Source organism: Equus asinus, chromosome 2 (genome assembly GCF_041296235.1).
Source record: "Equus asinus isolate D_3611 breed Donkey chromosome 2, EquAss-T2T_v2, whole genome shotgun sequence".
Classification (NCBI taxonomy): domain Eukaryota; kingdom Metazoa; phylum Chordata; class Mammalia; order Perissodactyla; family Equidae; genus Equus; species Equus asinus.
This window is the reverse complement of record NC_091791.1, coordinates 154,432,005-154,457,353: the sequence shown is the minus strand read 5'-3', so window position 1 is coordinate 154,457,353 and position 25,349 is coordinate 154,432,005. Positions and strand designations below refer to the sequence as shown.

General features: G+C 41.0%; 2 protein-coding genes across 17 annotated transcripts in view; one reads left to right on the top strand and one right to left on the bottom strand.

The window, feature by feature from the left end:
- Positions 1 to 25,349, top strand: part of NUSAP1 (nucleolar and spindle associated protein 1) — a 61,641-nt gene that overhangs the window by 8,660 nt on the left and 27,632 nt on the right. For 10 of the 15 annotated variants that reach the window (XM_014857357.3, XM_014857356.3, XM_014857355.3 and 7 more), the window contains exon 1: positions 23,470 to 23,690. In XM_014857357.3, coding sequence (XP_014712843.2) covers positions 23,598 to 23,690 — 93 coding nt within the window. In that variant the 5' untranslated portion in view covers positions 23,470 to 23,597. Of the gene's footprint in view, positions 1 to 8; positions 7,483 to 18,312; positions 18,514 to 23,469; positions 23,691 to 25,349 lie in introns of those variants that run through there. The other 5 variants (XM_070503437.1, XM_070503440.1, XM_070503438.1 and 2 more) reach the window with 3 other exon arrangements.
- Positions 8,195 to 23,324, bottom strand: OIP5 (Opa interacting protein 5). Of its 2 annotated transcripts, none has more exons than XM_014857362.3 (5): positions 22,925 to 23,324; positions 22,613 to 22,679; positions 16,762 to 16,884; positions 14,133 to 14,214; positions 8,195 to 11,138 (listed from the first exon to the last, which is right to left on the bottom strand). In XM_014857362.3, exons 1-5 carry the CDS (start codon positions 23,322 to 23,324, stop codon positions 11,043 to 11,045), a joined length of 768 nt encoding a protein of 255 aa, XP_014712848.1. In that variant the 3' UTR covers positions 8,195 to 11,042. The 2 variants fall into 2 exon arrangements, with proteins under 2 accessions (XP_014712848.1, XP_070359551.1); XM_070503450.1 differs by having other exon boundaries at positions 9,391 to 11,138; positions 16,762 to 16,860.

Sequence of the window (25,349 nt, the reverse complement as noted above, 5' to 3'; positions counted from 1 at the left end):
ATTTCCAGGCATTCCTTTGTTGTCTCCTGGAGTGAGTAGTCCTGCTTCTTGTAGGCAGCCACCTTCCCTCTTGAAAGGTGGATATCTCTTCTCTACACTTCACCTCCATGGCTGGGATTGGAAAGGCCGCTTTTCTTTTTGTTCCATCTCTGAGTCACCACAGAGAAGCTCCTAGGATGCAGTCATCCTGCCAACTTCTCCAGGAAGAAAGAAGCAACTGACATGCATCTTCTGCTGCTATTTGCCTAATTGTAAAGAAATTATTTTACAAGCCGAAGGCTGATGTTTAATTTGAAACAGGTGCTTAGATGGTGGTATTTATGAATTCTTTATCTTTTGTTCGAAACAAGAAGACGAAATAAATAGCAAGTATGGATGACATCAGGGTTTTTTTTTGAAATGTCTTCCAGTTTCAGCCACTGTCATGATAAGCACAGTTGAGACAGCAGCAGTAAATTCCAAATATATATTCTAATTTGAAATGAAAGAGATGCTAAACAATTACACATATACCTAAATCCTGGCTTGTCCTGTGACATAGATGTACTGGATAAGAACAAAGGTCCAATTTTGCAATAAAACCTTTGATGTGATAAAGAAGCATAAAGACAAGATATCACAAAGTTAATTTATATGTGAATAAACCACCATAGACCCTGTATAAATACACATTATTGCATGTGTAAATCCACATTTTTGGATGAGAAGAGGGGATTTTCTCCTAGAGAAGGAAGCTGTTGTTGACTTCTTTCTCAGAAGTCTTTGGACATTTGGTATTTTTAAATGTTTTTTCATTCTTCTGAGAAAGGACCACGTGCAGATGCTAATGCTATGAATGCATGCTTGGGTTTAGTGAAAGATTGGTGAAAGGAAACAACAGTTTTGAGTCCAGTGATGGAACCCTGTTTATCTCCCTAGGATGAGAGGCTGCTGTATTACAAATTACTTCATTCTTTTTTGTGGAGTCTTATATAGCACTTGAGACTTGGTTTTCCATCCTCCTAAGGCTGGGGAAAAAAATGGCATAAGTATTTTTTCTGTTCAGAAGATGTGGTGGACCCTACAATATGAAATGCCTTCAACTTTGAACATGGAGGAATGGAGGGGAAAAATGAGAAAAGTTTCCATATAACTCTTTTTTCCTAAGAAAAAGAAGCAAAAATACCTTATGCTGCTCCATCTGACTTTATGGTATTTTACATTCTATAGCTCTGTTTTTTGGAAAAGCATAAATAATTTTTCCTTTGACCCAAGATGGGTACTTGGATGTTTGATTAATTTTTCTAGATAATAGGTGTAATGTTAGGCTGAAAAGGCTGGGACTCAGGTAACTTTCCCCACTTGTAACTGAGCTTTCTCATCAGAGAATGGGCCTCAGAAGCAATGTTCCCAAAGGTGTGGTTGGGTCAGTGTAGATTTAGAAGAAATTCAGGGTCTCAAAAACACCTCAAATAAGAAAAATATTCCAATAAGAAATGTGGATCTTCCTTTCCCTTATAACTTAATGCTGTGATGAACAGACTATAGTATAAAGCTGCCCTTGCTTCCATATCAACAGAGAATGAGTGTATGAATTAGCAGGTCTTTACATAAGAAGAATGAAACCTTTATGAGTCTTTGTGAGTAGAGAAAGAATTTAAAACTTCTTAGATGAAATTAAGAACAAATCATCTTAGACCATCTCTCTGATTTAGGGGATGTTTGCCCAAGGCAATATAAGCTGTGATGCCGAAAATAGGGTAGATTTAACAAAATTTGAGTGTGATAGAAATGGCCGAAAATGAGAAATGTTGAACACTCTTAATAAGTTAAATTGGTTAGCCAATTTGAATTGGCATAAGAAAGCTTTTCAGTCAAATAATTACATCATAGAGATAAAATATAATGTCCTTTAATTGAGGGCAATTACTGAGTGGTAAAGCATAGTAGGTAGCTTTGGGTAAAGGTAACTTAAATTTTTCTCTAAGTAACTTCGCAGCCACTTCCTTAAGTTTTCTTTTGGTATTTTGGAATTGTTAAAAATAGAATGGAACCTATGTTCACGAATCCCATTGGTATGTTGAGAATATCATACCATGGAGAATTTCTGTCTTCAGTTGTCTGTTACCCATCTTCCCCATGTCCCTTTGGCAACCTTTGGGGTAGGATCATTTGGCAGGGAATAGCAACCCTGTAATATCAGCACCAGTGAAACCATCTCTGGCTCACTTGTTTGAATATATCCCAGACTCAGCTTCTCTAGTTGCTTTATATTTTTTCATTTCACAGCTCTCTTCAAGTTGTCCCTGCATCTTCCATGGTTGTCACCAGTTGGCATTTAACAAAATAGGTATATTCCAGTTGTGCTTGCCTAGTGTTTACTTAATACATCAACATTTTTACCTGGTCTGTTTTGGTCACCTTCTTGATGGCGAAAGCTATTAATTTTAGGCAGAACTATGCCTTGATCTGTAGCTGTGCCTACTTGCTTTCCTTTGTTCATCCATGTTAGCTGGCAGTTTTTCTTTTAAAAAGTTAAACAAAAAAGGGATATGTGCAATAGAAATATATATATATGTATATTTTAATACTTGTGGACAAATGTTACAAGTTGTTTAAGAACAACAAAATCACCAATGTCTTCCATTTTGAGATGTGTATAGTTTTGTAAGCATTAGTGCTTGGTAGCATATTGTAGTGCCATGTTAGGGGTTAGTGCATGAGCCTAGTAATAATTTAAACTTTGGGTTGAATTAATAATAACCAATAGTGTAAAAAGAGTGGAAAATCTAGACCTTTTCTTTTTTCATAAATACCTGAATCTGTGATACTCTCCCTGGGGAAAGGAGATTAAGGCCAAAAAGACTCACTTAGGAATAGAAATGTGGGGGTCACAGTGTGAAATACTGTGTTTGAGGATATTTACGCTTTCCATGAGGTAGCTGGAAACCAGCTGTCTGTGTCTTATGAAACCTCAAATCAAAATGAGGCCCCATTTCATGATTCTGCTTTGCTCTCTTAGTTTGAGGTGAGATTGTTCTTATGCGCTTTTCACATTGTGTATCTTCTAAGTTTATTATTTTCCCATTCCTTTTGCATCAAGAAATTATTTTAAATTTTTTATATTTTGCATGTCCGCCTGAGATGCTATGTTAATTGCTTAAGTGAGTGCTTTTCTGACCTGCAGACCATTTACATTTCCTGTCTGCAGCATGCTGTGTGTTAACAGAACACTGGTCAGTAGTTCAGAGAATCCGAGATTAATTTGCATGGGCTTTTCCTACTTCCAAATCTGCTGAAATGTGTGTTGATGGGATTCCAGACCTTTTCATGAGATTTGTAAATGTAGCTAGATGGAGCCTACCTAGGTTGCCCTGTAATACTAACTCTTTTGCTTGGTTATAGTAAGCTGCCTCAGACAGCTTTCACTTTTTTCCGCTTTCCTTGTAGAAATAAAAGTTTTTCTGAAAGCATAAGATAGCTTTCTGTAGAAAAGAAATTCCTACCTCTAAAAGCGGCCTTGAGAACTTGGAAATGGCAGTTTTCTGAGGTAATTTTTAAATCTCAGTATTAGGAGAATCCAGGATTTATTGACACAGATTCTACAGTTAGCATGATAGGAACTGCAAAACTGTTTGAATGTGGTGTGTCTTGTGTGCAGAAGCAACCTTAAACAAACAGACTCTCCAGGGACCCGGGTTTAGATTCTCATAGCGTACTTAAAGTAGTTTTACTATTGGCTCAAGTAGTTTAGTGCCTGGGAGAATCCATTTCTGAAAAGCATTTAAACATTTTTTAAAATACCTCTGAAAAGGTAATGAATGCAAAATAGCACACTTATATAGGAAAGAATATTTCCTGTTGCAAAAAAAAAAGCCATACAACGAACTAATAATTTTCAAGAGGTAGAATTTTCGTAGCAATAAGTTTTGCATGTCTAGTAAGTTGCATTAGCAAGGTTGTACAGTAGAGTAAGTATTACTACTTGAGTTTGTTAGCTCTGTGATCAACAGAGTTGCACAAAAGGAAAAAGATGTTCTAGGTAAAGAGCATATAAAAGGTACTTTTAAAACTCTGAATGTATATGAAAATATCTTTGTGTGAGAAATAGCGACTTGTGTAAGTTAAGGACCCTATTTGTTTCCTAGAGCAGAGCATTAGAGCCCTTGAATGAAACTCCTAGTGCTTAACCTGGAAACAAATGTACTCCTAACTGATGGAGCCCCACTGAAGCCATTGGGTGGGGGTTTTGCTTTAGCAACAGGCATTTATTAAATGGCATCCTTTTTGCTTTGTCACCTCATCTTTCTCCATCCATTTCCTGGGTGCATTTTAAAAAAGGAAAAGTTTGGTGTGAGTGTATATTTAAGGTTAAAAAAAATAATACAAACCAAGAACTTAGATAGTTGGCTTTTGCTCATGCCTATGGTTGGTTTAGGGGAGTTAGGATTTAAAGGTGTAAAGCAAAAGGATTGAAGGGAATACCCAAAGACAGTATGTTGGTTTTTTAAGCCTTGTCTAATGTAGATGTGCCGAGGCCTATGGCCTGTGACTGCTTATTTTAACAAGAACCCATCAAACTAGTTTCTTGATCTGAGGAATCACACAGCTCATATCAGGATATAATAGTGGAACGAGGGTGATTTCTTACTCCCTTTTACCTCATGTTCATCTTGGCCATTTAGCACCTTGAAGAACCCTGAAAAGATTGGTGGGTCTATGTTTCCTTGTTTTCCCAGGGAAAAAAACTAAAAGTGGAGCAGATCTAAGAAAACAGTGCCTCTTGAATATTTAATTCTTTATATGGCAACTCCAAAGGATAGAGAGAAGGCTATATTAAATTGATTATAGCTCCTGTTTAAATGTCCTACACTACACCATCTGTTGGTGTTAGAGACATTGGAATAACCAAGCAATATTCAGACATCTGCACAATCATGAGGACAATGCTGCATATTACAGTGATGTCAACATTTTAGTTACTTAGAACAATTAAAGATTACCCTTAACAGCCACGTTAATAGTTCTAAATGCTAACATGTGCTACAAGTTTCTGTAGTCTCACAGTATGCAGTTAATTACTTTTCAGTGCTTTTGTAGTCTCATGTTTACTCTGTGTACCTGTGATATGCAAAATATGAAGAGACCCTTGGCCTCCAGGAGTTTACATTCTCATGGTGCTGCTGGTGCAAGCAAATTGCTTCTAGTTTATTCAGAACATTGCTTGGCTATTAATTAGACCATACTTGGAAGGATCCCTTGGCCAACAGTTTTCAAAAGCAGAGGGCTATGCTAAATTTCAGGGCATTGATTTTGAGTTTACATTGTATTAGCTCTGCTGTTCATAAACTCCTTTTCCCCAGGGAGCTGTGCAGGTAATGCTCAATAATGTAGATCAGAAGAGGAACCATTCTGCCTAAGAGCATCTTCACCATCCCTACACCACCTATGCTCTTCTGTGCTATAGCTGTCAATACACGGCCAAGAAAACTGAGTGCTCCAGAAGAATGTACATCTCTCACTTCTTTCTTTTCTCAGAGTGTTTTACATCATTCTCTACCCAAAGGGACCAGGATTTGCAGTTAAGCCTTTTATAACTGAATAGTGGTCCTAATACTAACCTTCTTGTGTGGGACTTTTGTACCTCTTCTGAAGCAGGATTGTGATAGATGTGGAGCACCTGCCTACATTTCTAAGCAATCACTTTATTAACCCACATTTTTGGTTGAAACTGCATGTATCTTTGGTATTTCCCCTAATTCCTCTGAATCAAGGGGTTTACCCTGCATGTTTATTAAAAGTGGGTCTGGATGAAAGTGCAAGCAATAGTGGCAGGCCCATAACTGCAGTCTTAAGAGTACTAATATCCTAATGCATGGTTGAAAATGTCCAGTGTTATGTGGTTACTAGTATTTATATATATGCATTTATTAATAATGAAGCAATAGAGATGTAAACCGATAGTTTGTATTTATTGTTTGGATTATTAGTTTTCATTTTCTAATTAAAAATTATCTTACTTCCATTTAAAATGGGAGCTAGAAGATAAACAGGGGCAACCACAAGACATTCAAACTGTCAGGAATAGAGCATAATAGTGCTCACCCTCTAACCTCTTGCCTGGTTCCCTTAGTCCCTAAGCATGTTTAAAAGCAAAAGGCACAAACTAAGCATGTTGAATGAATAAATAAGCTGCTATGGCTGTAATAATCAGAAAGGTGCAGAGTTTCAGAAAGGATAGGAAAGTAGGGAATCCCAGTGTGGCGCATGTGAAATAACTAGGTATGAGGCTTGACAGATAAAGTGTGCGTGGTTTGGTTTGGATCTCTTAAAAACTAGTATCTTGGAAGTGAATAGAGGCAATATGCATATTTCAGATGTTCTAACATTTTCAGATAACTAGGCACCTCTTCTGGATGGTTCTGGTATTGATCAACCATGCAGGATCCCTGGAGCAAAGGAGACAGTTCCATTGTCTGGAAATAGTCCTGAAAACATTGACATGTCATCTGTGGTTTGGTTTCTCTTTTGTTACTGTATTAATTTTTTTGTTTTTTATCTTTTTTTGGTAGCCAGAGTTTTATCAATGATGTTTTGGTCAGACTGCATAATTTGTTGCCTAAAGCTTTTTGATGCCAGGTAAACAAGAGCAAGATTTCCAATTCTGAAAAAAGAAAACCCTTGCCATTTATTTTCTTAGTTGATGAAGAAAATAGATCCGTTTATTGTGGTAGCTTAAGACTTTTGAGAAGATTCTTGACTTCGAAATAGCCCTTATAAGTAAAAGTGATCATGACAAATAATATGCAAACAGAATTCATTATATCTGAAATAGGCCTAAGTAGAATTCAGGATTAGACTAGATGATTTTCACTAGGCCCCTTCCAGGTTTCATGTTCTACGATTGAAAAATATTTTTTCTAAAATTATGTTAACCTCATTTTCTTTGCTGTGCGATTTTACTCCAGATACCTTTGGGAATGTTTAAAGGGAATGGTAACTTTCCAGTAGTTCCAAATTGAACTGGCAATTTTCAGGTTTTGTCTCCCTTAGTGATGGTATGGCATGCCATCAGTTAAAATGTGTTTTTCTCCCAGGGATAAGAAAGGTATTCTGACAATACATTATCATCAGTCCTTCAACAGCAGTCAGTCTTGGCACGTACTTAAAACCACCTATCCCTTGTAATTAAAGATTCACATTAGAGTACCTTTCACATAGTTTTATTTACTGTCCTATAAGTAGAGTTGTTGCTCACTGTTTTTACTTGCTATTCTGCATCTTCTCCATTGCACCACTGGTATATAAGATGTTAAAGGAATTTCATGAAATGTTTAAAGTATTACAAAAGGCAGCTTGCTTTTTAATCTATGCATCTTTGGGGTTTTAGAAGAAATTTTCTTCTTTGATGTAAAAAAGGAACTGCTGTAAGAGTTGAAACTCTGCACCTGTGTATATATATTTTTTGGCAATAAAGCAGCATGGGCTGAGAATGCACTGAAATTTCACCGTGTGTTGTTACTTAGAATGGGTAGTTTCTAATAATGCTGTAAATTACGGAGATTGGAGAAGGAGCATGTCCATAAACCTGTGCTGAGGTAGGCTCCAGATGTCAAAAAAGACAAAAGACCTGGACTTCTTGATACTGAGTTGTGGCAGTTTCTGGTGTAGTCCAAGGGAGCAGGCAGCCATCTGAAGAAAGACAGACCCCACGTAAACTTAGGCCATTCCTGTTTACCTGCAGGACCAACGTTATGCCAGGTCTGTGAGCAAGTGAATGTTTCGTTTCCGGTAAGGAAATAGTGAGCTAATACAATAATGATACAACTACTGCAGGGACTCCTTCCTCTCTGAAATAGATAAAGTATTTAAGATGCTTTTATATTTAATATTTAAATGGCTGAGTTAACTAAATAGGTTTTTTAAATACTATAATTAAGAAGAAATCCTCTTCCTTATTCAGGAAAAGGAGTTTCTTCAAGTTTAGGAAAGTAGATTTTACAAACTTCTTTGGGATCAGCTGTTGTCACATGGAGAAGAACAAAAGCTATGTGGTTTTTGTGGTGTGACTACTAATGTACTTCCTTTGATTTAGAAGACTTCATTTAACACACACTTAACACTATACTCCACTCCAAGGCACTGTGCCAGATGTTAGGGTTACAAAAATGGAGATGTTTCTGCCGTTAATTAAGCAACTCAAAAGTTTACAACTCAGGGACATTTACTATGCAATTTTATTGTTCTTATAACTACATGGAATTTTGAAAATACTTTTATTCAACGTATATACAATGTTAAATGGTATCAAACTGTAGTAGTCTTAGAATCTGTTACTATCAGCCAGTCTCTCACTGATGTCTCTTAGACTTCCAGACGAGCTCTTATACCACCTAAAGCTTGTAAAAGTCAACCATTTGTATCAATCAGCCTAATATTTATGGAAAGCACAATACCAAAGTTGTAAATGTACGTGCCCTTTGACTTTGTCCCTCTTTAGGAATCACTCCTACATAAGTATCGGTACAGATATGCAAAGATATGTACAAAGATCCAATACAAGAATGGTTAAATTTTGATATATTCACATAATGGAATCATATGCAGGTGTTAAAACAAATGAAATAATTTGTGTATGGGCTGGTATGGTATAGAAAGTTGTCCATGACATTTGTGCAAAAAGCAGGTTGCAGAATAATATGAAAACTATAATTGCCTTTATGTCTATAGGTGTATATTCACCTGCACGAAGGTTATAATAGCTAGTATTTATTGAGCACCATTTATGTGCTAAGCACTGGTCTGATTACATCAGATGTATTCATGAACTCTTAATCCTCACTCTAGCCCCAGTTAGTTTTTAATCCTTATATCACAAGAAGAGTTTAAGTAAACTCTTCAAGTTCATGGCTATTAAGTACCCAAGCCACAATCTGAATCCAAATAGTTTGGCCCCAGTGTCTGCTCACTTCCCAGCATGCTATGGAGGAAAACAAATCTATTTAAAACCAGCCAGCATGGGGCTGGCCCTGTGGCCAAGTGGTTAGGTTTGCACACTCCACTTCGGCAGCCCAGAGTTCCGCCTGTTTGGATCCTGCGCACGGACATGGCACTGCTCATCAAGCCATGTTGAGGCGGCATCCCACATGCCACAACTAGAAGCACCCACAACTGAAAATATACAACTATGTACTGGGGGGATTAGGGGAGAAAAAGGAAAAGAAAGAACCAGCCAGCTTAATTTGATGTCAAGTTCAAGCATTTGATTTTCTACTGAAAGTCTACCAAAATGGCAAATCCAGAGGTTAAAGGAAATAGCTATATAAGGTTTTTGTTTTGTTTTGCTGAGGAAGATTCACCCTGAGCTAACATCTGTTGCCAATCTTCCTCTTTTTTTTTTTTTTTAAATGTGAGCCAGTGCCACAGCGTGGCCACTGACAGACAAGTGGTGTGGTTCTGCATTCAGGAACTGAACCCGGGCCTCCAAAGCGGAGTGTGCCAAACTTAACCACTAGGCCACCAGGGCTGGCCTTTGTTTTGTTTTGACATAAGTTTTTTAATTTAGGTAAAGAAAGGAAATACGTTGAGGCAGACATGCCTACACACAATAAAATGTGTGTGGATGATTCAATATAGTATTACTTTATTCAGTCCTATTCTTTAGGAGCAGAAAGTAACTAAGAACTTTTCTGGTACTGTTTGTTGCCAGTCTTCACCCTTGCTTACAGGACCAAAATTTTGCAACTCCGAAGCATTAAGCAAACCAGAATTTTCTCCAGTTTAAAATATTTTAAAGGAAAATATTCTTTATGCAGTATAAAAGGGAAAGAATCTGCTATAAAAAAAATCTGCTAGCTCACCTGGACCAAGTTGCCTTCTCTCTGCACCACCACTCGACTAGATCATCTCGATTGTGCTAGTGCCAGCCCCTCCCACCTATTCCCCACAGGACAACCACGAGGTCCTGAAAAAAGAAAATTTGATCCTGTCATAGGCCGCCTCCTCTAAAATTCTTCAAGGGCTTCCCATTGTTCTTGGAATAAAAAGAAACATCCTTCAGGAGGCCAGTAAGGCCTTCTCGCTCTGGTTTCTGACCAATGTTGCAACTCCTGCAGGCCTTAAGGGTCTCACGGGGCCTGTGCAGAGGCTGTTCCCTCCATCGCCTAATTAACTCCTCGTCTTTCCCACCACCGCTGAAACTTCCCTTCCTCAGAGGCCTCCCCTGACCCCCAGACCACGTCAGTTACGTGCTATCTGTGCTTGCATCTCCATGTCCCTTTTCTTCAAAACCCTCACTGCAGTCATAAGTTTATGTCTTCAGGTGCTTATCTGAATGTCCATTTCCGACAAGATTATAAACTACGATAGAAGAGTGGCTGTTTCTGCTTACCGTTTATCCCCAGCAGCTTAGCATAATACCTTGTATTTATTAAATGAATAATATGATAAGCTACTGAGCCAAATGCTATGTAAAGCAAAATATGAAAAAACAGCATTTCTATCAATGTTTGATGTTTTATCATTGCTTCATTAATACCCTGTCAAGCTCAGCTTGCAACTGAAGAGAACTTGTATATTATCCAGTCAACTTATTGAATATTAACTTACAGAATATGTATGTACCTGTATTTAACATACAAAAAAAATGACTTTTCAGTATTCATATAACAACTGTCCCATGTAGGAATAATAGTAGTAACATTAAGTACAACTCTTTTCAAACCAACCACGCATCTTCAGATCAGAGCACTCATGGGACACTGCCTTTTAATCCCTAAATTTGCAGTTGAAGATGTTTCCAGAAATAAGTATTATAAACTTGATAAGAAGCTACAATAAGTTCTTAAGGCAAATAGCTATGAAACCTGGACAGAAGTCTCCTTAGTTTCTCATCTTCTAGAAATAGCTTCACAAATCATTTGGAAAATCAGTCCGGAGGTAAACAGAATAATCCACATTTGCCATCCATTCTTGAGGCCGATCTTTCTTGAGAAATGATCAAAAAGCATGTGTTGTTGAAGACAGCAGGAAAGCCTGACCCTGATACTCAAGCTCTGGTCGGATCAGTTTTCTGGCTTGGACTGGCCGGGAGTCACTTCCTTCAGAATTGTCATCAGTGCATTTAAGCGAGTATGTGTTAACATTATCTTCTCCTTCAGCTGGGAAGAGAAATATATAGACATCAGGGCATCTTAAGCTTAACTCTATTTGCTAGTTCTGGAAGCTACTTCAAATTTAAGCTATTGATTGGGAGCTGGCAATGTCTCAACACACTTCATGAACACATTTGTTCTCTTTCTGAAAGAACTTTATACAACAAATCTAGAACACAAGATCCTTAAATATAAAGTTTCATGTGAAAAAAGACCAGCCATTGCTGAGCATCACTGCTTCCCATCTCCCTCCCTCCTACCCCTTATCACCAGGTTGAAACTCCAGAAATTGGGAAGGAAGACAAGAATAAAGCAGGGTAAGAGCCTGTGGACACAGAAACGCCAACTAGCCTTCCCCTCCTCTTCCAGTGGAAAAATCTAACTTTTTTTCTTTGTTTACAGTAACAAATGCCTTTCTTTCTTCAATATTTTGCTAATGGTCTTCAAAAGTAAGCTAAAGTTTTTTGTACATATTTAACATAGCTGCTTTGAAGGCTCTGTGTGCTAAGTCCAACAGCTGGGCCTTCCGAAGGCAGTTTCTGATGCCAGTTTCTTATCCTGTGTATGTCTAATTTTTTATCGAAAAATAGACATTTTAGATAATATATTGTAGCAACTCTGGATGCTAACACCACCACTCTTCTTGGTGGTTGTCTGCTTATCTGTTCAGTGAGTTGGCTAGACGTCTACTGCTGTCTATTTCCCCCACAACGTGCAGCCTCTGATGCCACTCCTCAGAGGACACAGCCTAGGGCTTGTGCAGTCACCCAGGGTGATAGCAGTTTTAGCAAGGCTCTCTTTTGACCGTCCCCTTCTCTGATCTGTGTAAGCTGTCTGCCACTGCTGTTGGTATCACACCCAGCTGTTAGCCTCGCTAATGCTAGCTGATTGCTCTAGTTTATGACAATGACCTGAGACATAAATTGCTCCACAGTCTAATCCAAATTCAGACTCCTTTGTAGGGGTAGTCTAAATTAAGGCCAGTCTTTTTTTGTTCCAACCCCAGGAGGACTCTTCTTAGTTGTTTACTTCCCTGATTCTCTCTTATAAACTTCTAACTAGTCTATGGTTTAGCTTCTTGCTGTCTGGAACTATCAGCTTCCTCTTAATTGCAGACCACCAAAATCTCCATTGTTTTGGGCAGCACCCTTGAACATCCCTACACTGTTTCAAATAATGTCAGCTCCCTTGGGAGAGCTCCAGAGCTCTGCTTTTACAATATGCCTCTTAACCTGGGCTCCCAAGCTGGGTGTGGGGGTAGTGTCTCTCAGAATGACGCCCCTTTTACAAACAGGGTGCTAGGCAGAGGTGGCAGCTTCTGGTCTTCTCAGCTTGCCTCTGCCAGCAAGAAACCTCTGCCCTGTGAGCAAGGGGGGCAAGGGTGAATGGGTTCCCAGTACTATTAGCTACTATGCCTGTGGCAGAGCTTGCACACTACAAATGGCTGTTCTTGCCTGGAATTGAGCTTCCAATGAGAGATGCTGGGAGCCTACCCCTCCTGGGAAAAAACAGCCCTCCTCTGGTAGCTGGGGGAAAAAGATCCCTGTGTTCTTGGCTATATCTTCCCAGATGGAGCCTCTCTCCCTCTGAGCTGGAGGGGCGTGGGAGGGAGGGAGCAAGATGTGGCTGAAATGCCATAGGGTTCCACTGTTCTTACCAAGGTTTAGGAGATTTTCTTGAGTAAATGTCTCTTCATTTGCTTTATGCCTTTAGGAAAATTTCCACATACTTAAGATGGTTGTTTTCTTTATAACTTTCTCCAGTTATGGCCGTTTTGCTGGGGAGGGGAGTCCATGGAGCTTCTCAGGCCACCATTCTGAAAGTTATTGCCCATACCAATTTTTTTTGGTTTTTTTGAGAAGATTAGCCCTGAGCTAACATCTGTTGCCAATCCTCCTCTTTTTTGCTGAGGAAGACTGGCCCTGAGCTAACATCTGTGCCCATCTTCCTCTACTTTATATGTGGGACGCCTACCACAACATGGCTTGACAAGCGCTGCCATGTCCACACCCGGGATCCGAACCAGCAAACCCCAGGCCGCTGAAGTGGAACGTGCAAACTTAACCGCTGCACCACTGGGCCGGCCCCCCATACCAATTATTTAATCACAATATTTACTGACCACCCCTCATCACCTCAGTAGCTTAGGGCAAGGGTTGGCAAACTATGAACTGCAGGATAGCCGGCTGCCCATCTTTGTAAATAAAGTTTTATTGTAACACAGCCAAACCCCTTTGTTTATACATTGTCTATGGCTGCTCTTACACTATAATGGCAGACTTGAGTAGCTGAGACTGAATGGTCACAAAGCTTAAAATATTTGTCATCTGGTCCTTTACAGAAAAAGTTCGCCAACTCCTGACTTGGAACATGGTTTCATGAGCTTGGTTAATTATGGGGGGGAAAAACAATCACTGTTCCCCTGTACTAAAAAGTACTTAAACTGAAAAATAAATGCCACTGGTTACCAAATGTGTAATTAGCAAGGAATAAACTATTAATGCTACTAAAAACAAAACCAACACTAAATTCTAAGTTTGTTCTTCTGAAGGTAGTAAAGTTATGGGCCAGTTTCTATTCAGAATGAGTTCGCAGGCTACCAAAACAAAGTTGCTCTCTTCAACTCAAAGCCATCAACCACTAGTAAAACCCATTTAAGTAAGAATTCTTAATGATTGTTTTACTACTTTTTCCTCTGAGATACCTAAGCATAAGGTGCTTGCAAAGAGGACAGATCTACGAAAGACGATGGTGTCCACTCCCAGCACAGAGAAGAGAGTACAGGAATGCAGGAGCTGAGCAGCTTTCCACCTCCTCCTGAACTAGACTTTGCATATGGCTTCAATATTTTGCTTTGTGTCATAAAGTCAATAAGGAATGACAAACCAAGTATAAAGGTTATTGGAGTGTCACACCATTTAAATGCTCTTAAGTTCATTGGTAGAAATTATCAAGAGTTGTCTATATTAAAGGAAACACACAACCATCATGAAACCTTACCTCTGCAACCTTTTCTGGTAGAGGTACGTTGTAAATATCCATCTCAGATGCATTCACTATTGCTTTTGTTTTTAAGAGGTAGCTAGATAGAAAATAGAGAAAATATTAGTTCCATACCACAGTTAAGATTATCAATGAACCAAACTTGCCTGACAGTATCTGTCAAGCAAAGAGGGCCTTCTTATCGATTTCCATTTCAAAATTCATAATGTATTTTGTAGAAAAAACAAATTCTCAATTAACAAATCATCAGAGAGACTCAGTGCCTCGTCCCACCCCTTGCCAGCCAGGAATACATGAGACAAAATTATCCCAGGACAAACTGAAGACAAAAACCAGGGTCATATGAAAAATCACGATGAGTTTAAGTGTCACACTCCACCAGATCTTGTAGCACAGTTAGAAGTAATCGCATTGTGACAAATACATTGGTTGCCTACTAGGTAGCCATTCTTCACTTCTTTCTTATGAACAGAACCCAGATTTTGTGTAGGCCAGCAGTGTGCGCAGTCCTAAGAAATGAATCATAGCTGTTCTAAGCCAACTGTGGCAACCTTATTCCCTATTGTCACATATTTGCTCTCCCAGCTTAAGGTGACCAGCAACCATGTGACATAGTTCTGGCCAATAATAAGGAAATGTTTGCTGGTAAAAGGAGACCATTCCCCGGGTTCCCACACTTTCCATATCCTTTTCCTTCCAGTTGGAGATGCTACTATCTATGGATATAATGCTTATAATTGCAGCCGCCATCTTGCATCCAAGAGGAAAAGGCCAAGAGAGCCAGAGATGCTGACTCAGAGCACTGTCACGACTGAGCCACCACAAGACTCCTAGAGTGGCCAACTGCCCCCACTCCTCACTTATTAAAGCCAATGTTAGTCAAGTTTTCTGTTACCAGCAACCAAATTCATTCTAACTGATACAACAGACATAGATTTATTATCTTCCAAGACTCATGCTACCTATACTTTACTAATTTCTACTTAATCAAGAAGAATATACCGACCTTTGAGTCCAAGCCCTTATTTTAAAGATTAAGAAATTACTTAAAATCCCACAATGCTTTTCAAATTTACATTAAAAATTTTTGTTACAAAGCTTACTTCCTGAAGCAAAAACTCAATTATAGGTCTGCTGGAACAATTACTTATAACTGTTTCTAAAAAAGCTTAGAGGTTACTAATGCACACATTTAGGCATACTTCTTTCCTCCCTCTTTAAACTTAATTCTAAATAGAAATTATTTAAAAAGAAACTAGAAATTAAGAGTAAAATATCAATCCATCTAAGTCTATATTTCCTATTGAAAATCTGCAGAGAACAACAAATGGTATACCTAATGCACACAGAACAACCTCAGGGTAAAGGAGGGGCTTTATTTCTAAGTTTGTTTAGTCATCCATAACTCAGCTAGAAACACTTTTCTAAGCACATCAAATGAGAAAAAGGAGGCCGGCCCCATGGCCAAGTGAAGTTCACACACTCTGGTTCAGAGGTCCAGGCTGGTTCGGATCCTGGGCACGGACCTAGCACCACCTAGCAAGCCACGCTGAGATGGCGGCCAACATGGCAGAGTTAGAAGGACCTACAACTATGAACTATGTCCTGAGGGATTCGGGGAGAAGAAGAAGAAAAGAAAAAAAAAAGAAGATTGGCAACAGATGCCTTCTCAGGTGCCAAGGTTTTAAAAAAAAAAAAAAAAGAGACAGAAAAAGGAAACTTTGTTTCATGAAAAGAAAATGAGCTTTGGAGTTAAAACATGGATTCAAATCTCAGCTCCTCCACCTCTCTGAGCCCCAATTTTCTTATATTAAGAACTGAGTGAGATAAGCACAACTTCTGGCACAAACTAGGTCATCATGGCTATTTTTGATTTTTCGTTTTTAATGGTCAAGAAAAGACTTTGTTGGATGCTTCAGTTTGTTATAATAAACAAAAAAGCCTAAGTAAAATGCAGAATTTACTAGGAAGGTAAAGAAATATCCAAAGTAATTCAGGAGAAGGAACAGCCAGTAGTGTACTTTTTCTGACTCTATGAGGCCACATGGTCCTTATTTTTCACTTTTCTCTGCGTATCTGCTTCACTCTTCTTTCTCTGCATCTACATGCATAACAGAAAATCGCTACCCTAAACCCAGCTACAGCTTTTATGTCCCAACTTCAACCAGACCATCTACAAATGACCTACGCCTCTGGGTCTTTCTTTCAAATTCCTAGGGTAGAAAGCCTGATTGGCTTAGCTTAGGTCAGGCATCCATTCTTGATGCCATCACCTGGGAGTGGTATCTCATGATACAAACATGGCCACAGCCTATGGCGGGGCGACAGGAGCTGGGCACAAACCCAAAAAGTGTCCACTACATTATTTTGCAAAAGCCTACCTTCCAGAAGTTTTTACAATGAAAGAATATCCTCTCAATTATTCCATGGTATGATTATTAAGACATGGTATGATTCTAAGGCATCTAAAGTTATCATAATGTTATGAGATTATATTTTGGTCCCACTGCCATCTTTTTTGTAAAAGACAGTGCCTGGCTCTAGCATCTTCTTTGATATAAATATTCTGCCTTTTCTGGAAGATCTTTTAAAATTTATTTGATAACGAATACCTAAGTCTACTCACCACAGCATCTTGTCGCTGGAAAGGCAGAAGTGACCTCTCAAGGCGGCCAGGGCAGCATGGGTAGAATACAGATGGAAACCAATGGGAATCCCACAGGAACTACAGAATAAAAGGTTGTAAGTGCTGGGAATAAAACCAGAATATGGGTTAGAAAGAAAATAAGAGAACAAAGACAAAATCATCAGTCTCTGGATGCACTCCTAAAAACTACACTTATAACAGGAATGAGACTGAAGAAATGTCAGAAAAGGTTAACTCATGGGGCTGGCCTGGTGGGAAAGCAGTTAAGTGCGCACATTCCACTTTGGCAGCCCGGAGTTCGGTAGCCCAGATCCCAGGTCCCAGGTGTGAATGTGGCACCAGCTTGGCAAGCCATGCCATGGTAGGCGTCTCACATATAAAAAAGTAGAGGAAGATAGGCACGGATGTTAGCTCAGGGCCAGTCTTCCTCAGCAAAAAGAGGAGGATTGGCAGCAGATGTTAGTTCAGGGCTGATCTTCCTCAAAAAAAAAAAAAGAAAGGTTAACTCAGATTTTAATATAATCACACCTTAGATGGCAGAGACCTTTGAGGATGCTAGCCACAAAAGCAATCACGGATGTACAACTGTCAGTTCAATAGAGAAAAGTAATTTACATCTGAAAAGCAGAAAAACAGGTAACTCATCAGATCAACATTTAAACCTAGAAAACTACACATGACCAAATAAATTAGTTACCATTAAACCAATTTCCAGTTGAAGTAAATTAATCAAGTTGATTGGGGCTTACTAAACAATTTATTAATAGAACTCAAATCAGGCCTTTTCTTTTGCAGATATTACAAAAAATTAACTGAAAAAAATTACCCAGACAAAAAGAAAGAAAAAGAAAGAAAAAAGAAAAGAAAAGAAAAGAAAAGGAAAGGAAAGGAATTCTAATACCCTAGCAAGCCAGCTATTTTCTTTTCCTTTATCCTCTGAAAGATTACTGGATGAGGATCAGGAAATGTTGATTTCAGTTCTAGTTATACCACTTGGGTAGGTCACTTACCAGCCACTTGCTGCTATATATATATAAGCCATATCCAAATATTACAAAGAAATGTTTTAAGAAAAAATTATGTTTCATCAGACATGTACTGAAAGGAACGTTAAAGTGGTTTGGTAAGGGAAAAGTTATTTGTATAAATATAATATGCTATGCATCAAAATTCTATTAATAGAGTATAAAAGCCACAGGGCAAAAAAGAAAGATTCATGTCAATGGATACTAAAAAAGAGCAAGCAATAAAACATACTAAATTTATTGGTAAATGAAGTCTCACACCACACATGTAGTACTGTATCTTTGTGAATACGGTAACCAAAAAGCGAGCCATGAAATAAAGTTGCGTTAATTTGAATTAATTCCTATGTGGGAATTAATTAGATCACACAAAGCACAGTATCTACAGTACCTCACAGAAACGAATGTATGGCACAGAGCAAAATGTAAAGAAATCCCCAAATTATGCCTATGCAGGCAATACAAAGCAAATATTTCATTGAACATTAGTCTGCTAATGGCTCAGGTCCTTCAGGAATGAAGGTTTGCATCACCACGCCAGGTAAAGAGCTGTGACCAGCTGGATGCCTGCTGGAGGCAGAAGGAATACACAACGGGTAGTGGAAGAAGGAAGTTACGAACACCAGCTATGACCACGGGACGAGTTACAGAAGCGAGGACTGTAACGTCATGAGTATTTCCTCCCTATTTTGTTATAAATATGTGGGTATGTATATGTGTGTTTATGTCTGTCTTCTTCCCTCTCTTATTCCCTCATCACGTAATATAAGATGTACTGCCTTTTTATCATAGTATTTAAGTATTGTTAATTTCACATCATAGCATTTAAGTTATGAGATAGCAAAGAAAAAGTAAACATCACTTAAAGACTTTACCTCCTTTTGTGGAGAAGGGGTTAGTGTGTACTCAGTTATGCACAGGATGGTTGTAACAAGTTAGGCAGAATTATGACCTTGTTATTGTCTTTATTTGGAGATTAAGTACGGTTTTAGGATATGCATGTGAGAGCCAAGTTAACAACTGATGGTTAAATTTTATGTATCAACTTGACTGGGCCACAGGGTGCCCAGTCATTCTGTCAAACATCATTCCCAACGTGTTTCTGAGGGTGTTTTTAATGAGATTACCATTTGAATCAGTAGTGAGTTAATCAGATTGCCCTCCCTAACATGGGTGGCCCTCATTTAATCAGTTAAAGGCCTGAACAGAACAAAAGGCTGACCCTCTCATGAGTAACAGGGACTCCTCCCACCTGACTGCGCTGAGCTGGGACACTGGTCTTTTTTCCTGCCTTTGGACTTGAACCGAAATGTCAGGTCTTCTAGGTCTCGAGTCTGCTGGCTCTTGGACTGGAACTTACATCTTTGGTTGTCCGTTCTCAGGCCTGCGCCTTGGACTAGAACTAAACCACTGCCTCTCCCGTCTCCAGCAGCTCTTGGGACTTTTCACCCTCCAGAACTGCACAGCCAATTCCGGGTAACACATCTCTTCCTGCTGATGCGGGGTCGGTGAGCCGAGGAGTCGAAAGAAACATTTCTTGGACTCTTAAGATGTGGCAGTAGCGCTCTTTTATTTAGAGAATAGTGTGGAATAGCATGGGGACAGGACCCATGGGCAGTCAGAGCTGCTGCGTGGGGACAGGGTCCACGGGCAGGAGGAGGTGCTGCTGCTGCTGCTGCTGCTGGCATGGGGACAGGACCCATGGGCAGTCAGAGCTGCTGCGTGGGGACAGGGCCCACGGGCAGGAGGAGGTGCTGCTGCTGCTGCCCCCGCTACTGCTGCCAACATGGGTGGAGAGTAAGGCTAAATTTAAGGCATAGGTATGTGAGCCATCTCTTTACAAGACAAAGGAAAGAACATGCAGAAAAGTTAAAATGGTATCAGTGTAGGTGGGGTCTGGCCATTGGGTGGTCTCACAACTTTTAGATAAGAATCAAATCGGATTAAGTAAAGGCCAGAAGCCACCACCCTAAATCAGTTACATGAGGTTGCCAGACAGTAACCAACTTAAGTCCTTGCCTTCCCCATTAAGAGTTTCCAGAGATAAGGCCATCCCCGCTTCCTCCTGGTGCAGAGGGGGAGGCATGGAGATTTCCTTCACAAATGCAAATGTCTCTCATCAGAGGGCAAGCAAATTCCACTCCTCGGAGCCTGCTTCTCATCTGCAGTTTTAAAATTAACCAGCCTAAAATCCTCATCACTGCTAAGTCCCGTGGCTCTCCTTATTCCATAAATACAGAAACATGGGGCTTTCCCTCCAGTGTTTGATAAACCATCAGATCAGTAATGTCCAATAGGAAAACAATATGAGCCACATAAGTAACTTTAAATTTTCTATTTGTCTCATTAAAAACATTTCTTAAACACATGAAATTACTTTTAATATATTTTATGCTACCCAATATATCAAGAACATTATTTCGACATGTGATCAATATTTTTAAATTATTAATTTTTTTGTACTAAGGCTACCCTCACAGCATCTCAATTCAGAATGGCCACATTTTAAGTGCTCAACAGCTCATGTGGCTAATGGTTACAGTGTTGGATGGCACAGGCCTAAGGAGATATTCAGAGAGCTTCTGCCTCTGGCCCCAAATGACCCAGTTCCAAGCAGACCACCAGCCCTTCCCTCTCTGTTCCCTTTGGGTGGGAAAAGGACACTCCCATAAGGAAGGGAGTTAGTGTCTTTCAGTGGGGAAAGAGGGGCTACAGAACTCTTCCTGGTTACTGAGTAAAGCAACTAAGAATGCCTATACTTTACCCCTAAAACTTAGAACCAAACTGTGGTCAGAATGAATTGTCTGGCTGTTAAAGACAACACTCAAACTTGAGGAGCTTTGGGGACTGGCCCGGTGTCCGAGTGGTTAAGGTTCTGCTGCTCTGCTTCAGCAGCACAGACATGGACCTACTCCACTCATCAGCCATGCTGTGGAGGTGTCCCACATACAACGTGGAGGAAGACTGGCCTGGATGTTAGCTCAAGGCTACTGTTCCTCAAGCAAAAGAAAAAAAAAAAAGAGGACGATTGGCAACAGATGTTAGCTCAGGGTGAATTTTCCACACACACACACACACACACACACACACACACACACACACACAAATTGAGAAGCCTTGTAATACTAAATTCACTGAGTACTTTGTTGTCACTTATAAATCATGGTACAGGCAAGATGCAAAGTTTACCAGGCAGTATTCAAGTACATATCATTCAACTTGTGTTCTTCCCCAGTTTCCAGGGTTGCAGCAGAGTTAGTCCTGCTGTAGCTTATCACAAACTCCAGCGTAAGCGCAAAATTAAAAGTCCTAGTTATCTCAAAGGATTGTAGTCTATAGTCAGTGATTCTCACTGTACACTGAAAGCCTCACTGCACTTGCACAAGCCACTATGGAGATGTGACCCTCAGAAAGATTTTAAAAGCTACACATAAACACAACTTTTCCATTTCATTAACACATCAAGATTGTAACAAGACTTGTCACCCGCCTAGCTGCCCCAAGGAACTCAAGGGTGGGTTTGGAAGCATTTAACTGTTTTTCCAAATCATTTTTTTTCCCCTTTTGTTATGGTAAGGAGATGCAATCACCAACCACACTGAACCAGACCAAGCCTCACCAGAGAGCTCCGCCTATGACCTCTGCCTCACTTTTATTGCTAAGATCTCTCCAGGAGGAGCTTAAGCCTTATTCCCATAACCTGCAGTGTAAGTGGAAGCACGTTTTCCAACCGAGCCTGTGCATGTAAATGCCCACTTCTCCTTTTTGAATATTCATTTCTCATCTGAAATAAAAGGTCCCTGCTTCCCTTTGTTCAGGGACTCCTCGACTCTGGAAGTGATTCCGCATGGTCTCCTATTTTCTGCAAATACACCTTACTTTGTGACACAACTACTTCTGGTGGAGAGTCTGATTTGACTCGCCCAGAGGCAAACCCACTTCGGTTTCCATAACAGACTCAAAGAGGTAAAAGGAGCATCCTTTAAATACACTGAATGGGGGACAGCCCAGTGGCTGTTAAGTTCCCAGGTTCTGCTTAGGTGGCCCCAGGTTCCCCAGTCTGATCCCCGGCGAGGACCTACACGCAGCTCATCAAGCCATGCTGTGGCAGGCAGTCCCACATATAAAACAGGAAGATGGGCACAGATGTTAGCTCAGGGCCAATCTTCCTCAGCAAAAAAAGGGGGATTGGTGCAGCATTATTTACAATCGCCAAGATGCAGAAGCAACCTAAGTGCCCATCAACAGATGATTGGATAAAGAAGATGTGGTATGTATATACAATGGAATACTACTCAGCCGTAAAAAAGAACAAAATCGTCCCATTTGCAACAATATGGATAGACCTTGAGGGAATTATGTTAAGAGAAATAAGCCAGACAGAGAAGGACAAGCTCTGTATGACTCCACTCATATGAGGACTTTAAACCTGTGGACAAAGAATACAGATTAGTGGCTACCAGGGGAAAGGGGGGATGGGGGGTGGGCACAAAGGGTGAAGGGTTGCACCTACAACACGACTGACAGACAATAATATACAACTGAAATTTCACAAGATTGTAACCTATCATTAACTCAAAAAATTTAAAAAAAAAAGAGGGGGATTGGCAGCAGATGGTAGCTCAGGACTAATCTTCCTCAAAATAAATAAATACAGTGAATGGATGGAATAAACGTTTCTTTTAGCGCAAGATAGGAACACTGGTGCATGTCGGTTCCACGCTGCTCGGTCTCATTAAGTCAAGGACTAAAGACGGATAGGTAATCGATCGCGAATTCTCAGATCGAGAAGTCTCAGTACATACCTGCCTTTCAGTAAACCTTCAATGCCAACTAGGAAGGGAGCTTCCAAAACCACGTTGTTTGTGACTCCTGGGAACACAAACACAAGTCAGAATGAGTACCTGTGAGGCCTTGAAAGGGAAAACGCTTCCCCTTCAGACTCATCATGACCACAAAAATCAAGAAAAGTTGCCCCCAGCCCCAGCAAAGGGGTTAATTTCCTTCCAAATTCTCATGCAGTTTTCTTCTCCAGCCGGCTCTCCGCCACCTGGTGAAAAAGCGGGAACACCCTCTCCGGCCCTCCTCCGCCCTCCCCAGATGCCGCCCCCACTCACTGGAGAAGACCACGGCCCCGAGGGACCGCGACAGGTCCCAGGCGAGGTGCACCGAGTCAGCCAGCACGGCGTGGCACTGCGCGCACTGGAACACGGCGCACCTCTCCGGCTGCAGCCACGACGGCAACCGCGGGCTGGATGGCAGGTCCTCCACCCCCGGCCCTGCAGGGCCCAGCGGCGAGGACCCTTTCACCACCTGCGTGTCCCACTCCATGGAAGTCGTTAAGGAAGGTTCGTCCGTCGCCTTCCTAGCGCCCTCACAAAAGTCACCCCGGGGCAGCTTCGCATACCGCGAGCGATGCCGCCGCGGCCGAGCCGCCATCTTCCTGCAGCGGCGCCTCCGTTTCGAACTGGCACCAGGCCCCGCCCCAAGCACTGTTCCTGCGTCCTCATTGGACATCGTGAGGCTCTGAGGCGCGCTCGTTGCCTGGACACGCCCTTCGACGCCTACGTGTTGTGGGGGTGGGGAAGAACGTGCGTCTAATAGGGAGGCTTAGCTTTTCTATTGGCCAACGCCAGGAAAAGCCACCTCCTAGGCATTTTTAACCAATGGAAGTGCAGCACCCTTGATTTAAACTGTCTATAAAACTCCGCGAGGTCAACGTTTATAGTGGCGCCAGAGATTTGAACGGAGCGTCTATTGTCTGCGTGGTCGCCTGGCTTACAGAACGCGATGACCGTCCCCTCCCTGGAGGAGCTGGACTCCTTCAAGTACAGTGACCTGCAGAACTTGGCCAAGAGTCTGGGCCTCCGGGCTAACCTGAGGGTACGGGGCTGATGGCTCAGGCCGGTGGCGGGAGGGGTAGGGACGAGCGGCCTTAGGGAGACGCGGTCGGAAGGGACCGAGCCCGCCCCTGGGCCAGTAGATTTGGTTCACGACGGTCCCTCCAACTCTGCAAGACGGAAAGGGAGCCATAGTCGTCACCTTATTTTGAGACTGACTTTTCTAAGGGCTCACATAGGTCTCGGCTCCAAAAGGGTTTGTTTGGTTTGGTTTTATTGGAGTACTCTGTGATACTTCCCGAGGCATCAATTAGGAAATGCAGGCCCAGAAAGCTCAAGGAATGCTGTGTCCAATGCCGATTAATTGTTAGGCAGTCGCAGAAGTAATTGCCTTGGCTTCTGGGAAATTCCAAACAGTAACACTTCGGTAAACTGTAATAGCGCCCCAAGATCTCTTGCTACTTTATTGGGGGACCTAGAAGAAAGGATGAGTTTTAGGGGACCACCCCCGTGGATAAATTTTTATAATTAGCCCTGATCTAGTATGGGCGTTCATTTATTGATCACTGTTGTAGGAGTGTTCTGTTTCAAAACCGGTGAGGTCTTTGACTCTGAGGCTGCAAAATGTTGGGGGAAAATGTGGGGATTCAATTTGGGATTGACGTTCTATACTAGATTCTGGTGGAATTTTCCTGTCTAATACTAATGTATACTCGAGATTTGTTCTGCAAGCTGTAGTATTTATGCTGAGTGAATGCCTAAATCAGCCATCACAAATATTTTTAAATGGTTTAAACAAAATAACCAGTGCCCAGGTACCTCTTGGGGCTGAATGATAAAGCAGTGTCTGGAGATATTTCTGGGCTCTGATCTTAATGGCTCCCCAATACTTCATAAAGAAAGCCTTAAATCCTTAGCTTAAATCCCTTAGGCTTTTTGCAGGCTGACTGGAATCTTTTATCCAAGGCTACATCCAAATTGGACTGGTCCCTGAGCACTTGCTACCTTTCTCCATCTTTGTCCCTTTGCTAATTTTGGCCCTTTGGCCTCAGATCCCTTCTCTGTCCTTTATCTTCATGAATAATTTCTTAGTACTTTTCAGAGTCCATCTGAAATGTCATCACTGTCTTGGTGCCTCATCTCCTCTTCCTTCCCCTGGCCACAGGTCCACACCCCAGTAATCCCAGGAACCCTCTGTGCTTTTAAAGTAGTTTAATTTCAAGTACTCTGAGCACTTGCAGGCTTCCGCCTTGTACTCTGGTTATTTGTGTGTGTATGTTATCTTCTCCACTAAAAGTTAAGTTCCTTGAACAGGGATCTTATCCATCTAGCTTGGAAGTCTTTACTGCACTAAGTACAGTATGTTTTATATAGGGGATGCTGAATAATTACTATTTACTCTTATTTACAACCATTCCTGGCAGTGCTAGAATAATGCACCCGAGGGTAGCAAGAGAGTTACAGTGGAGATGCCTCCCTGAGTCAGAGCTCTGGCTAACATTAAGGCCCCATAACCATTTGGATCTCTGAAGAGCTATTGCCAAGTTAGATATTTTTATGAGAGTCCCACCTATCATTGTGCCTTGAGGCAGCTGATATGGGGTAGCCAATTAATCACCTGTTGTCACGGAGGTGGAATAGTACAGTTTGTCACTGCAGACCCCACTGCCTGCCTAGCAGACAATATCTGGCACATAGTGTC

Coding starts and splice junctions, on each gene's coding strand:
- OIP5 (XM_014857362.3), bottom strand. CDS start 23,324: ATGTCCAATGAGGACGCAGGAACAGTGCTTGGGGCGGGGCCTGGTGCC. Junction 22,680..22,924: donor CGGGGCCGTGGTCTTCTCCA/GTGAGTGGGGGC, acceptor TTGTGTTCCCAG/GAGTCACAAACAACGTGGTT. Junction 14,215..16,761: donor TCCAGCGACAAGATGCTGTG/GTGAGTAGACTT, acceptor TTTTCTATCTAG/CTACCTCTTAAAAACAAAAG.